The sequence below is a fragment of the Xyrauchen texanus genome, chromosome 5, assembly GCF_025860055.1.
Source record: "Xyrauchen texanus isolate HMW12.3.18 chromosome 5, RBS_HiC_50CHRs, whole genome shotgun sequence".
Taxonomy (NCBI): domain Eukaryota; kingdom Metazoa; phylum Chordata; class Actinopteri; order Cypriniformes; family Catostomidae; genus Xyrauchen; species Xyrauchen texanus.
The window spans coordinates 51271968-51286254 of NC_068280.1; the positions used below are offsets into that span (position 1 = coordinate 51271968).

At 35.4% G+C, this 14287-nt stretch overlaps 2 protein-coding genes across 11 annotated transcripts in view; both read right to left on the minus strand.

Moving 5' to 3' along the window:
* Window positions 1–2466, minus strand: part of rap2ab (RAP2A, member of RAS oncogene family b) — a 14865-nt gene extending 12399 nt beyond the window's left edge. Inside the window, exon 1 of the mRNA XM_052127638.1 lies at window positions 1119–2466. Within this exon, the coding sequence (XP_051983598.1) occupies window positions 1119–1432 (314 nt within the window). The 5' untranslated portion in view covers window positions 1433–2466. The remainder of the gene's footprint in view (window positions 1–1118) is intronic.
* Window positions 2467–4853: 2387 nt separating this feature from the next.
* Window positions 4854–14287, minus strand: part of mbnl2 (muscleblind-like splicing regulator 2) — a 90452-nt gene continuing 81018 nt past the window's right edge. For all 10 annotated transcript variants that reach the window (XM_052126589.1, XM_052126588.1, XM_052126584.1 and 7 more), the window contains one exon: window positions 4854–9525. In XM_052126589.1, the coding sequence (XP_051982549.1) occupies window positions 9511–9525 (15 nt within the window). In that variant the 3' untranslated portion in view covers window positions 4854–9510. The remainder of the gene's footprint in view (window positions 9526–14287) is intronic.

Below are 14287 nucleotides of genomic sequence, written 5' to 3' on the forward strand. Positions count from 1 at the left end.
ATCATGGCAGAGTCATACCATGGTAAAATGATGGCATCAGATGGCAATACCATGGTACTGAATGATTACTATATAATATACCATGGTATTACCATCATGGCAGAGTCATACCATGGTAAAATGATGGCATCAGATGGCAATACCATGGTACTGAATGATTACTATATAATATACCATGGTATTACCATCATGGCAGAGTCATACCATGGTAAAATGATGGCATCAGATGGCAATACCATGGTACTGAATGATTACTATATAATATACCATGGTATTACCATCATGGCAGAGTCATACCATGGTAAAATGATGGCATCAGATGGCAATACCATGGTACTGAATGATTACCATATAACATGCCTTGGTATTACCATCACGTCAGAGTTATACCATGGTAAAATGATGGTATCAGAAGGCAATACCATGGTACTGAATGATTACTATATAATATACCATGGTATTACCATCATGGCAGAGTCATACCATGGTAAAATGGTGGTATCAGATGGCAGTACCTTGGTACTGAATGATTACTATATAATATGCCATGGAATAACCATCATGGCAGAGTCATACCATGGTAAAATGATGGTACAGATGGCAATACCATGGTACTGAATGATTATGATTAGCATATAATATGGCATGGTATAACCATCATGGTAGAGTCATACCATGGTAAAATGATGGCATCAGATGGCAATACCATGGTACTGAATGATTACCATATAACATGCCTTGGTATTACCATCATGGCAGAGTTATACCATGGTAAAATGATGGTATCAGAAGGCAATACCATGGTACTGAATGATTACTATATAATATGCCATGGTATTACCATCATGGCAGAGTCATACCATGGTAAAATGATGGTACAGATGGCAATACCATGGTACTGAATGATTATGATTAGCATATAATATGCCATGGAATAACCATCACGGTAGAGTCATACCATGGTAAAATGATGGCATCAGATGGTAATGCCATGGCACTTTGACATATACCATGGTACTGAATAATGACCATATTTGGAAACACTTCTGACTTATCTACCATGATATTTTCCATTGTTTTGCAACAACTTGAACAGAGGATGCCTCTTGTTTTCTTACCTCTTCACCCGAATGATCTGATCCCTCATGGGTTTTATATCTTGGAAGCTCTGCTGGTTGACCAGACTGTAGACCAGGATGAACCCTTGGCCGTTCTTGATGTAGAGATCCCGCATGGACGCGAACTGCTCCGTACCGGCCGTGTCCAAGATCTCCAACACCGACGGAGACGAATCCACCTCGATCTCCTTGCGGTAGAAGTCCTCGATGGTCGGGTCGTACTTCTCGATGAAGGTGCCGGTCACGAACTGCACCGTGAGCGCGGACTTCCCGACACCTCCGCTGCCGAGCACCACCACCTTGTATTCGCGCATTGCGCACCGACCCGCAACCGACGTAACGCGCTTTTGTCTGAAGCAGCTACCAGCGTCCGATCCGAGCAAATGCAACGGGGAACTTGCATTGAATCTGAGCCATGACTGGCTGTACTACTGCAACGCTCACCAGAGAGATAAATAACAAAAGCACACAAACAGCCACAGCGTGGACGTCATGGCAAAACATCCTCCGGGGCATCTCAAACGTCCAGATCACATCTAAACCATATAAACATACAAGGCATGTCACGTCCTCTCCAAGGGTTATTCAGGTGACATTTGAAGATCTTTAAAGATGTAGGTGCATTTCATTATAGAAGATGTTGCGCATTATTTGCCCCTTTCAGCCTTTAATACCGCATCCGCATCTTTCAGCATCCCCGACCGCCATTCTCTCGGGTGGAGACGCACTGAAGCCTCGCCACATAGTCCATAGGTGTTTTCCATCATGAATGACGCGCAGAACGTCCAATAGGCTGTGGGGACTGCGTTAAGCCACGCCTTTTGACCGTGAGGGCGGGACTTCTGCGTTTCACTTCGATGTGATTGGTTCCATAGCGAGGAGCTCGACCAATCAGAGCAGGAGTACAGAAGCGTGTCAATAAATGATGGCTGGGGGATGCTGTTCCTATGGCAACAGCGCGTCGCCTGCATCAGCACCTGAAATAGAAAGCAACAGGGATGCGGCCATTGTGTTGCACTGATGTTGATACAGACTGCAAGTCTAAATCAAATCTGTTCTGTAGTTAACATCAGCTATTATGCATTCGCTACTACAGTGGCCCTAAAATATAATTTGAACGATGAATATTAAAGCAAGCACTTTCCTGAGACATCTTTGCTCAGTGGTTTATATCAACTGGTGTCAAGGTGATTTTAGTGGATGAAGTTGAGTTCACACAGGTGTAGGTCAGCACATTCAATATGGACAAATATGGAAACAGTACATCTATTGCATTATAATTTTTTTAATAACTTAAAATCTATGTTTATGCTATCTATATTTCCTTAAAATAAATGACATGGCTGTAATTTTCTTATCTAATGCATTGACATTCAAACTGTATATTTAAAGTGTGTCTTTATGTTTTACACTAGATGGAAGCACATTTCTGCCACATCGTGATTTAGTAAACCAAAATATTGAGATACAGTCATATTTTTAGATTAAAAAGTCATAAATGAGATGCTAAATCATAATAATGAGATGCTAAATCATAACAATGAGATGCTAAATCATAATTACAAGATGCTAAATCATAATAACGAGATGCTAAGCCATAACAATGAGATGCTAAATCATAATTACAAGATGCTAAATCATAATAACGAGATGCTAAGCCATAACAATGAGATGCTAAATCATAATTACAAGATGCTAAATCATAATAACGAGATGCTAAGTCATAATAATGAGGTGCTAAATCATAACCAGATGCTAAATCATAATAACGATGATGCCAAATCAAAACAATGAGATGCCAAATCATAATGAGATGCTAAATCATAATAACGAGATGCTAAATCATAATAACAAGATGCTAAATCATAACAATGAGATGCCAAATCATAATAACAAGATGCTAAATCATAATAACAAGATGCTAAATCATAACAATGAGATGCCAAATCATAATAACAAGATGCTAAATCATAATAACGAGATGCTAAATCATCACGAGGTGCTAAATCATAACCAGATGCTAAATCATAATAACGAGATGCCAAATCATAACAATGAGATGCCAAATCATAATAACGAGATGCTAAATCATAACCAGATGCTAAATCATAATAACGAGATGCCAAATCATAACAATGAGATGCCAAATCATAATAACGAGATGCTAAATCATAATAACAAGATGCTAAATCATCACGAGGTGCTAAATCATAACCAGATGCTAAATCATAATAACGAGATGCCAAATCATAACAATGAGATGCTAAATCATAATGAGATGCTAAATCATAATAACGAGATGCTAAATCATAATAACAAGATGCTAAATCATAACAATGAGATGCCAAATCATAATAACGAGATGCTAAATCATAATAACGAGATGCTAAATCATAATGAGATACTAAATCATAATGAGATGCTAAGTCATAACGATGAGATGCTAAATCATAACGATGAGATGCTAAATCATAACAATGAGATGCTAAATCATAATGAGATACTAAATCATAATGAGATACTAAATCATAATAGCGAGATGCTAAATCATACTGAGATGCTAAATCATAACAATGAGATGCTAAATCATACTGAGATGCTAAGTCATAACGATGAGATGCTAAGTCATAGTAACGAGATGTCTTTTTCTCATAATTTTGAATTTTTTTATCTAATAATGAACTTAACTCATCATTTAGAATTTTAATCTCAATGTTTTTTGATCTCATAATTTACTTATTTCATAATTTATATTAGCTCATAATTGTGACTTTTTATCTAATAAATTATTTTTTTTAATTTCATAATTATGATTTAGAATAACTTTGTCTCATAATTTTGAATTTCTATCTCAACATTTTTTCTATTAATTTCACAATTATGATTAAGCATCTCATAATTGACTTTTCATCTAAAAATGTGTCTTTTTAATCTAATTATGACTTTTTATCTAATCATGTTTTACTTCTAATCTAAAAATGTTGTCTTTTTATCTCATAATTATGATTTAGCGTTTCATAATTTAATTTATCTCATAATTTTGACTTTAAAACAATTCTTTTACCTCATAATTATGAGTTATCTAAAACATTAGTCTTATCTAAACATTTTGTCTTAATCTCATAATTATGATTTAGCATCTCATAATTGACATTTGATCACATAATTTAGATTTTCTATCTAATAATTATGACTAGCTCATAATTTAGATTTTTAATCTCAACATATTTATTTTTTATTTCATAATTAAGATTTAGCATCTCATAATTTTGACATAGTATCACAAAACATGACTTTTTATCTAAACATTTTATCTATTTAATCTCATAATTATGATTAAGAATCTCATAATTTTAGAAAAGTATCTCATAAAATTACTTTTTATCTCAAAATAGTGACTTTTCTCTCATAATTATGACTTTTTAATTTTACGATATGCATCTCATAATTATGACTTACTAAAGCAAAGGTTTTTGTTTATATGGCGGTAATGGACTTCCATATAATTACGACTTAGTATCTCATAATTATGACTCAGCATCTCATATTTTGGTTTACCGAACCCCCCCCCCCCCCCCAAATTATATGTGGCAGAAATGTGCTTCCATATTATATGCAGTAATATAGTGTGATATGAATTGTGCAGTTCTTACCTCTGAATAAATAATCCAAATTCACTTGTCAGAATAAAGGTCAACAGCTTTAACTAGAGTAGATGTTGAACTTGATGTGGACATTTTAAAGTGCCTTTATAAAAGCAGTTCATCATTATGACAATTATGCACCAGCAGTTCATTGGTTCAAGTTTCGTCTAATACATCAAAATTAAATCAACAGATTGAAAGTAATGTAACAAAAATAACTAGTAGGGTACAACGGGGCTTTATGCCCCCATTAGAAAAATGAGGTGTAACCTGCACAATATATATTGAAAATAAGATCACCCTATTAAAATGACTATATTAATAATGATGATTAAATAACATTACAATTAAAACATTCTCGTTGCAATAAGTATATATATATATATATATACAAATAAAAATACAGGACAACAAACAATGCACACACACACACACACCGATCCATTTTTTATTATTTATTTGTTTGTCTCAATAAATTTTACACTATTTTTCTGGAAACAAAAACATTGACTATATGACATAAAATAGCACATAATATATATATGCACAAATAAAACATTTAAAATGGTTACATGAAAACTAATATTATCCAAAGATGGCTTGGTTTATAATCTTCTTGTCATATTATCTCTGTGAATGTGTCAGTGTGTATATATGTCGATGGGCTACTGCATTACTGATGGGAGTCGATAGCAGCACAGCGTAAATATCCACAATGTCTTGAGAGCGCTTCGGCATGGCGTCAAAGAGCCACGGTGTCGCATCTCAACCGGTAAAGAGCGTTCAAAAGCATTCAACACCATCAAACCTTTTTGGCCTCTCCAAGAAAATGCTTCAAAATTATAATAAACTCTTACATTTCTTAGTTACAGGTATAGCATATTCGAATATAAATGGATGTGAGAAGTAAATTCAGTAGACCTGTTGATACTCCAGTACATATTAAGAGCTCTGAAACATAAACGCTTAATAACAATGGACTAAAGGTAAGGCAAAGTGTTTGGATACGCTGTCTGCTCAGTATACAATCTGATTAGAAAGTGCTTTGTCACCATCAGTCAACGATTTTCTCCTGCATTTCTGTACAATTCGATTCTTTTGGGCTGTACGAAATCCCACATTAAGGACAAATGCTACTTTCATCACATGTGCAGATTTTTTTCTATAGTGTAGATAGAAACATTCAATAGATTTATTTTTTTCTTTCTTAGATTAAATGGAAAATAAGTTCTTAATTTGACATAAAATACCATGCGAGATGCTCACTTGAATATTTTGTTCTCTGGTTGAATTAAAACGATAAAAGAACCGTTATTGAGTTGTTGTTAAACATACCATCTTCATTGTGCATCGTTTAAAATGAACATCCTACGGTCACATTAAATAAAAAGTGCAATCGTTTACTTGTTTAAGTTGTTGAACAAACCAGGGCAACTTTTTAATAAATAATGTACTTGAGATCATTTACGCCAATCTAAAATGGCGAGGGGGCTTGTGTTAATCGAACACTATAGTAATATAGGCGAACTGTTTATTTTTTTTGAGTTACATCACACTATTTAGTTTTACTGGCGAGAGATTACTACTATATCTTAAATGTTACAGATATAAAGAGGCCGTTAAATGTTACAGAAAAGTCCTTGGTCTCGACATAAAATAGGAAATATTCCGATATCTGCTTTACAATCTATTTGGGGGGAGATGAAAGAAAATCAACTTAACAATTACATCATTTACAAAAATACCAAAATTTAGTATTTGCAACTTTTGGTTGCCACGGCAACAACTTAATATAATGAAATAACTATCATTCTACAGAGATTGGTTTTTTTTATTTTTTACTATTTTCATTTCATTTTTTTTTTATTATTTTGTATTTTTTTTTGGTAAAACATTACCTATACAATAAACGTTTTTACATAACACGAGCAAATCTATAGCCTCACTTGCGCGACAATGCAATGTCCCGTCGAAACGGCTCTTTCTGATTGGCCGACTTGATGGTATTTAAGGACCACACGTAGCTTAAGCTCGGCTTAATAAATTACATTCATTTTTAAAATAGGTTACACCATTGTTCTGTGACTAGTATTTAACAAAACAATAAAAGAAAATAAATGAATGACAATAAAATATATTTAAATCACTTTGCACTTCAAAAATTACATTAAAACTGTAACTTTTGCAAAAACAAAAACCTAGAAGAAAACAATGGAGACATTAATTAATAATAATAATAATAATAATAATTAAAAAAAATGCTTTGACCAGTGTCACATTCCTGCGAAACAATTGTCTCTTTGTGGATTGTCTGTTAACCGAGTACCATGTAAATACATGATGTTTCTGATTGAATCGGTAACACAATCGTACATGCGCGCGGGCATGCGCGTTCACACCAGCGCAATCAAGCATGCACAAACACGCTTCGCTACACTCATCCGTCAAAAATGAGTGAGGATAAGAAAGCGGTGTGTGATTTATTAACATAGATGCGATTCCAGATAACATACATCATCGAAATTAAAATGACAAAAGTAGTTGTTAATGAACAGTCCAGACTAATCAATATAAATTAAAGTAGGTTCGTTAAGAAACATTCACAATGACAATCATTTGCCAAACTCAAAGCATCGCGTTACAGAGATTACGTAAAAGTCCTTTCCTCGATTACATTTCCAATGTAAACTACTTCAAATAACCATGGTAAAAGCTAACATAGTAGAGGTCGGCCGATAGTGGATTTTGCCAATACCAATAACTAAGGTGGTGGGAAAGGCTGAGATTAAGTGATTAATAGTTTTTAAAATTGATTTATAGAATGTATTTAATTTTTTTTTTACTATGACAGGCAAAGACAAAGAGTCCAAAATGAATATAATCCCAGAAGCAGTTTTTTCCCCCCAACAAAAATCCTAATAAGAATTTTTTTTTTTATTTGGCGCATAATTAAGGACTTTTAAGTATAAACAAGCCCGAAACACAGCGGGGACTCTTATTTTTAAATGACGAAAAAACTATCGACACCAAAAAAGCTTCCAAAAAGCAACTATCGCCCCCGATTAATCAGTAAAACCGATATATTGGTCTACCTCTATAACATAGTACAACAAAACGAACGTTCTACCTACACCATCTTGTTCCACTGGTGTGAAAACTATTCAATATTTTGATACCAGAAAATGAAACAGACCATGACGCGCATGAAATGCGTTTACGTTTTTCTTTTTTTTTCAAATTGGCCAAGATATTTTTTGGGGCTTTGCTTTCTTCTTCAAAGAGTATTTTTATAACCCCCACCCCACATAAAGTCACCTTTTCAAGATGCTTGCTGTGTAAAATATATATTTTAGGCACTTCTACTGTTTATCAAATAAAACAGGATTATCGGTGAGAGCGTACTGCTGTCAGAGTTAGCCCTCCATTCAGAACGCGTCGAGTTGAAGATCGTCTACTGCAACGTCGCATTTTGTGCGCCCCCTCCTCCTCTTCATATCCCAAACCAACGCTTGAGAATGGGACAACGAACAGGCAACAGACAGGTTCGAGAAGTCCGCTCGTCCGTCCCGTTTCTGACTCGCGCACGTGAGGCTAGTCCGTGCATGTGTATGAGTGTGTTCGAGTTTGTTTACAGCAGCTCTCCAGTTTAGTTTAAGCCCTTGGCACGGAACAGAAGCCACAGTCGACTTCCAGATGGACGCATCGAAATCGTTCAACGTCCACTTAAAAAATAAAATAAAATCACCGAAAGGGATTGGTAAAACACAGTCCTTCGCAGACAGATGGCACTTGGTTTGCCACATTCACACGTCTGACAATGAAGTTTGTTTGACGTTTTCGGCGCTTCGTCTTCGTTGTAAACCTTTCTTTGGCCGTTGGGAATGAAGAGTCACTGTCGTTTTCGCTCGGTAAGCCGTTCTGAAGACAAACCGTTGATCAGGTAAAATCCAGAAAGGTTGAGGGAGCGCATTTGGACCAGTAGACAATCAATCAATCAATCAATCTGCAGACATGATTTTGTCTGCCCTGTGACATTCGGTTTTTGTTTTGTTGTTTTCAAACGAAAGCAATCCCCTCTTTCCCGCGCCTTCGAAGCGTGGGGATATTTAAGACATACGTTGCAGAAAAATTCCTCCAATTTCAAGACAATCAAGCACTTCGTATCAAGCACTATTTTCAAATAGTGCAAATAAAATGTGTTTTCTAATTTCGTCTTTTTCCCGCTTAGGGTGTACATTGTGCATTTGCTTTCAATCAAAAACAAATATGGGAGAAAAATACACATTATCTGACGAGTGACCGATCATTAGAATAAATTCTCACTTATGCCTCTATGACACGTGCTTTACATTAACATATACACACCCACACATATATACATATACATATATATATATATATATATATATATATATATATATATATATATATATATATATATATACATATATATATATATATATATATATTCATTTATATATTTTCATCTCGTTTTCTATAACTTTTGCTTGTAATCTACTCAGAAACCAGTTGTGTCATTTACAAGTTACTTTTCCGAGCATATATTGTGTGTTTGTGTGTATATAGTAGCACACATCACTCCACGTGTACTGTAGTTGATTGGTAGTTGTATACTCTTTAGCATGCAGGTTGCTCCAGTTCTATTGGGGAGGGCAGGTTGTATTTACACTGGGATCTTTTTGGGTTTCTCAAAGCAGCTTCCTGGCATCCAGTTCCTCTTCGGTGGTTTACTTCAAGATGATCTGTGCAAAAAAAAAAAAAAATAGGAAAACAAACAGAACAAAATACGGCAGTTAAAAACGCCACATTTAGAAGATTTTTACAAGCTACGTGACGTTTGCACGGCGTAACACTGTGTCTTTGTAGAGATATGGACGTAAGTGATGCAAATACGACATGAGAGAGCAATGTGCATGCTAATTACTGAAATGCTAATGTAGTGATTATGAGGATCAGACTCATAGTTTGTAAACTAGGAGCAAAGCAACTCTATGCAGTGTAGTGATTTTCTAACTCTTGAGAAAATGCAAAAAGCAGCAATCACAAAGGAGTTGCAAAGATGGATTTAAAGTTTTGTTTGCATGTTGTTTCACGGGTTCTCTGATTCATATACTCCTGGAACGCATTAAGCTAAACAGATTTGGCGTGCTGTCTATAACAAAGGGGCTCGAGCACAGCACTGGGCACCTGGACAATTTACACCTGCGTCAGACGGACGCTTCTGGAGCATCTCGGTTGCCTCGTGTCATAAACATACAGTTTTTAGGTTGCTGTGTGAAGTTAAATGAACTTTGAAACTTAGAAAAACCCGTCTTGAGTTCGGATTTGCACTCCATTAAACTGTTTTGAAAGCAAGAACGTGTTCTCATCTTGTGCTGCTGTCAGTAAGTGCGGTTTGTTCTCTGTCTGTATAAGCTGCTCGTTATACAGCTGGAGTTTCGCTTACTGCCCCCAGGAGAAAACAGGTGGTACTACAAGCTTGAATTGCTCAGGAATATGCCGTATTACATGATTAATTGCATACATTTTTTTATCACTTTTTTTATATAATTAATCACACTGAATTAACATGTTAAATCAACAGCCCTAATATACATATATTTATGTTTAATTATTTGAGTTACATTTTGTATTATTATATTGATATATCTTTATTTGGGGGCCTTTCTCAGCAAATATTGATAAATGCAATTAACTGTGATTAATTCGATTAATTACACGGCATGTAATGTAATTAATTTGATTAAAAATGTCAGATTGACAGCGATATTAAAAATCATATCTAAGGGCTGCTTGCTGGATACTGTGCCGTATATCCTGCACACTGCCGAATATTTACTTAAAAAAAACATGGAATAGAAAAATGGAAACGGGAGGTGGAGTTGAGTGCATACGGTGTGCTTTGTTTACATTTGTCAAATGTAATAGGTATGGACGTTTTATTCATTTTAGTCATTTATGTTACAGTAATTATTAGAGGTGGGAGTCGACAAGGCCTTGGGTCACAAAATAACATTTGGATTCCGTGTTGGGGTACGCTGGTATGGATGGCGTACATTTAGTTGAAAATACCAGTTAACATAATCCCCATTGAAATACACAGAATAATACAGAATTGAACTAACAACAATGAAAAGTTAGAACAAAAAGAGTAAAAAAAAAGATAATTTAACTAATCTTAAAACATTTTGAAATGTACTATTTAAGCAGCCCAAGCACAGGAACAAGCAGTCTTGCACCCAAGCTTTACATCCTACTTTAGTCACCAAATTAGTTTTTGGAAAGTGTCAAATCAGTATGAAACACCGACAACGTTGTAAGCAGAGCTCTGAGGTGCGGCGACAGTGAGGCGAATGAAAGCTTGATAGCGGCTGCACCACTGCATGATGGGAAAGCAATGCCAAAGAGGGAACACATGCAGGTTTAAGGGTCTGGACAATGACACATTTGATACATGGTGCTTTATGTGATATAAATCAGGGTTTGTTACAATAAATATCAAATATGTGCATGTTAAGAGAAGTATGGAATTATATAATGTATGTCTGATTACTGTGCTCAAGAGACCGCATGAAATGGCCTGACAAGTGCAGCTTTCTGTATTCCCGTGTTGATGCATAAAAAAAAGAATAAAAAATCGTGGTTAGATTGAGACACTTACAATGGGAGTGAATGGGGCCAATTTTTGGAGGGTTTCAAAAGTCAGAAATGTGAAGCTTATACTTTTATAAAAGCACTTGCATTAATTCTTGTTAAAATGCTTGTATTATTTGAGCTTTAAAGTTGTTTAATCACCATTTTTACATTCATTTTAGGGATTTAGTGTTTACGATGCTACGTCACCATGGCAACGAAGTAGTAAAATTGGATAAATCTTTACACAGAACAGGTTAGTACTGTATGTGATTTTATGACAGTAAAGTCACGTTAACACACATATTGTTTAAGATTTGTGGCTATACTTTTAAAACGGTGAGTATTTTAATGTTTACAGATTGGCCGAATTCACTTCCATTGTAAGCGTCTCACTGGAACACAGATTTAAGCTTTTTTTAAAGAAAAGGAGGGACGAGTCGAAATTATGTGGAGAAATTGAATGGGATGTTTACTTCCGGAATCAGTTGCGCTCACAAAAGGCACTTTCTTTGCAATCAATTGATGGTTGGGAAAGACAATAATGTAAATAATTAAAAACATTAAGTCATGGAAAAGTGTTAAGGTGTTAAGACATGGAAAACCATGATTTGCTTCTTTCCACTTCTTCTCGGAGGAAGGTGGTATTTATAATTTAGGGAACATTCTCATTCTAGAGTGCGTTATATTGGATCCAAATTGTACATGCACGCCTGTGAGTACAAGATGAGTAATACATATTTTAACTACATTTTCCTTGAAGAGGGAGACTATACATTTATATTTTAAAGCTAACAGACATGGACTGAAACCTACAAAACTCCAATATCACACTAGTAAAAAGATGCCTCAAATGTTTTCTAATCTTCTATCCAGGAGAGGGCACTCTTGCCCTATATGTATGCACAGATAACATCCCTCAAACTCATCTCAACCCATGAACTCCGAACATCCTGGCACATTAGTCCCAACAGGCTAGAGGGCAGAGGTCAGGGACTAAGAGCACTGAGTCATATAACACTGTAATAATTGCAGTTCAGTTGATATTAAAGTAAACTGCATGGATCTGCTTAAGGCCAGAGTCATTACCTCAAAGCTGCGTTTATTGCGGCAGGCAAGAGTTTGTTTCTGCCTCCTGTATAATGCTTGCTCTCTCTCTCAGCATAATTAAACCTGTGTGTGTGAGATTAGCGCGAGCACTGATGACTCAGCGCCCAGCGGTGGTTCTGTCTGTCTGGCTCTGAGACTAACGAAAACAAACACGCCAACGGCTTTGAAAACGTACATTATAATGTTTCTAAGGCAGAACAAACATAATGAGTCTAAAGAGTGCAAGTTGTTTTGGAGAAGCATCTGCTAAATCAATGTAAATGTAAATATTGATGTTGCATTTTGTTCGTCAACAAGTTGTTTTTAAGCACATTATGTCTATTTACTTTCTCAGCATGCGTGTCTAGTTTAATTGTGGTCAATCGTGGGTGCATGTGATTTTAAAGAAAAAAAAGTTGATCGAAATGTAATTGCTTGATCTGCCTCTGAAATTATTTTCGTTTGACGTCACCAAAGTCGCTTAATTCCATGTCAACACCAATAAGTTTTCATTTAAAAACACACTAGTTTAGCTACTTTTAAGCTCGAAATGGAGCATTTCCAAAGCGCTCTCCATTACCACATACTTCTGAGTTGTCAAACGAAAATGGATTAGTGTTGACGTGGCCTTCACGAATTAATTAAGTTACATTTCCACCTCTCATCCACACTGGAATGACATTTTCCTCAATGGAAAACAGAGCATTTCGAAAGCGTTCCCCATTACTGCATATTTTGGAAAACGATGACGGTAAGAACATTTGAAACTAGGTTTTTAAATGAAAACAGATTAGTGTTGACGTGGCCTTAATACATTAGTTTTGCTATATTTACGCCTCCCATCCAGACTAGAATGACATTTTTCAACAACGAAAATTTCCCAATTTCTGCATATTTTGGAGAACGTTGACATTAAGAAACTGGAAACCTAGTTTTTAAATGCTAACGGATTAGTGTTGACGTAGACTTAACGCATTAATTTCAATATTTTTATGCCTTTCATCCACACTTGAATGCCATTTTCCTCCAATGAAAACGGAGAATTTCGAAAACGCACCCTATTACTGCATGCTTCGAAAAACTATAAAGTTAAGAAACCAAAAAGGGAGTAAAATAAACGTGGCCTTAACGCATTCATTTCACTATATTTACGCCTCTCATCCACACTCGAATGACGCTTTCATTCATTAAAAATTGAGTATTTCGAAAGCGTTCCCCATTACCGCATACGTTGGAAAACGATGACGTTAAGAAATCGGAAACTGAGTTTTCAGATGAAAACGGATTAGTTTGGATTTGGCCTAAATTTAAACCTCCAAACACTGTACATTATAGATTATATTTATATATGGAATATTGTTTCATGCAAAAATACGTCACATTACAGACATAAATGGCTTGAGAATGCTGTTTCATATTGAGTTCTACTTGGGGTTTATGCATTGTTATGATACTTACATTGCAATATTGATATACAGAGTCATTTAATGGTATGATTTATTTAAAATTTATGCTAATGTCTTTTAATTTGGGAGGAAGAGTAAAAAATGTACCTGAAGTTTTCCCAAAGCTAATAGATATAACATATTTTCAGTATTTCACAAAAAACTGTGAGAGCAAAGAATTATTGGCAGACCTCTTGTAGTACCGCCTGTTGAACAACCCTGATCTAGAATGTTCAATAAATCTTAAGGTGCTGTACTTCATATTCTTAACAAGGGGCGCTAGAGAGTCTTGAGCTGTTTGGCAAGTAACCCTCAGGAAACAGGTTCAGTTTCACAC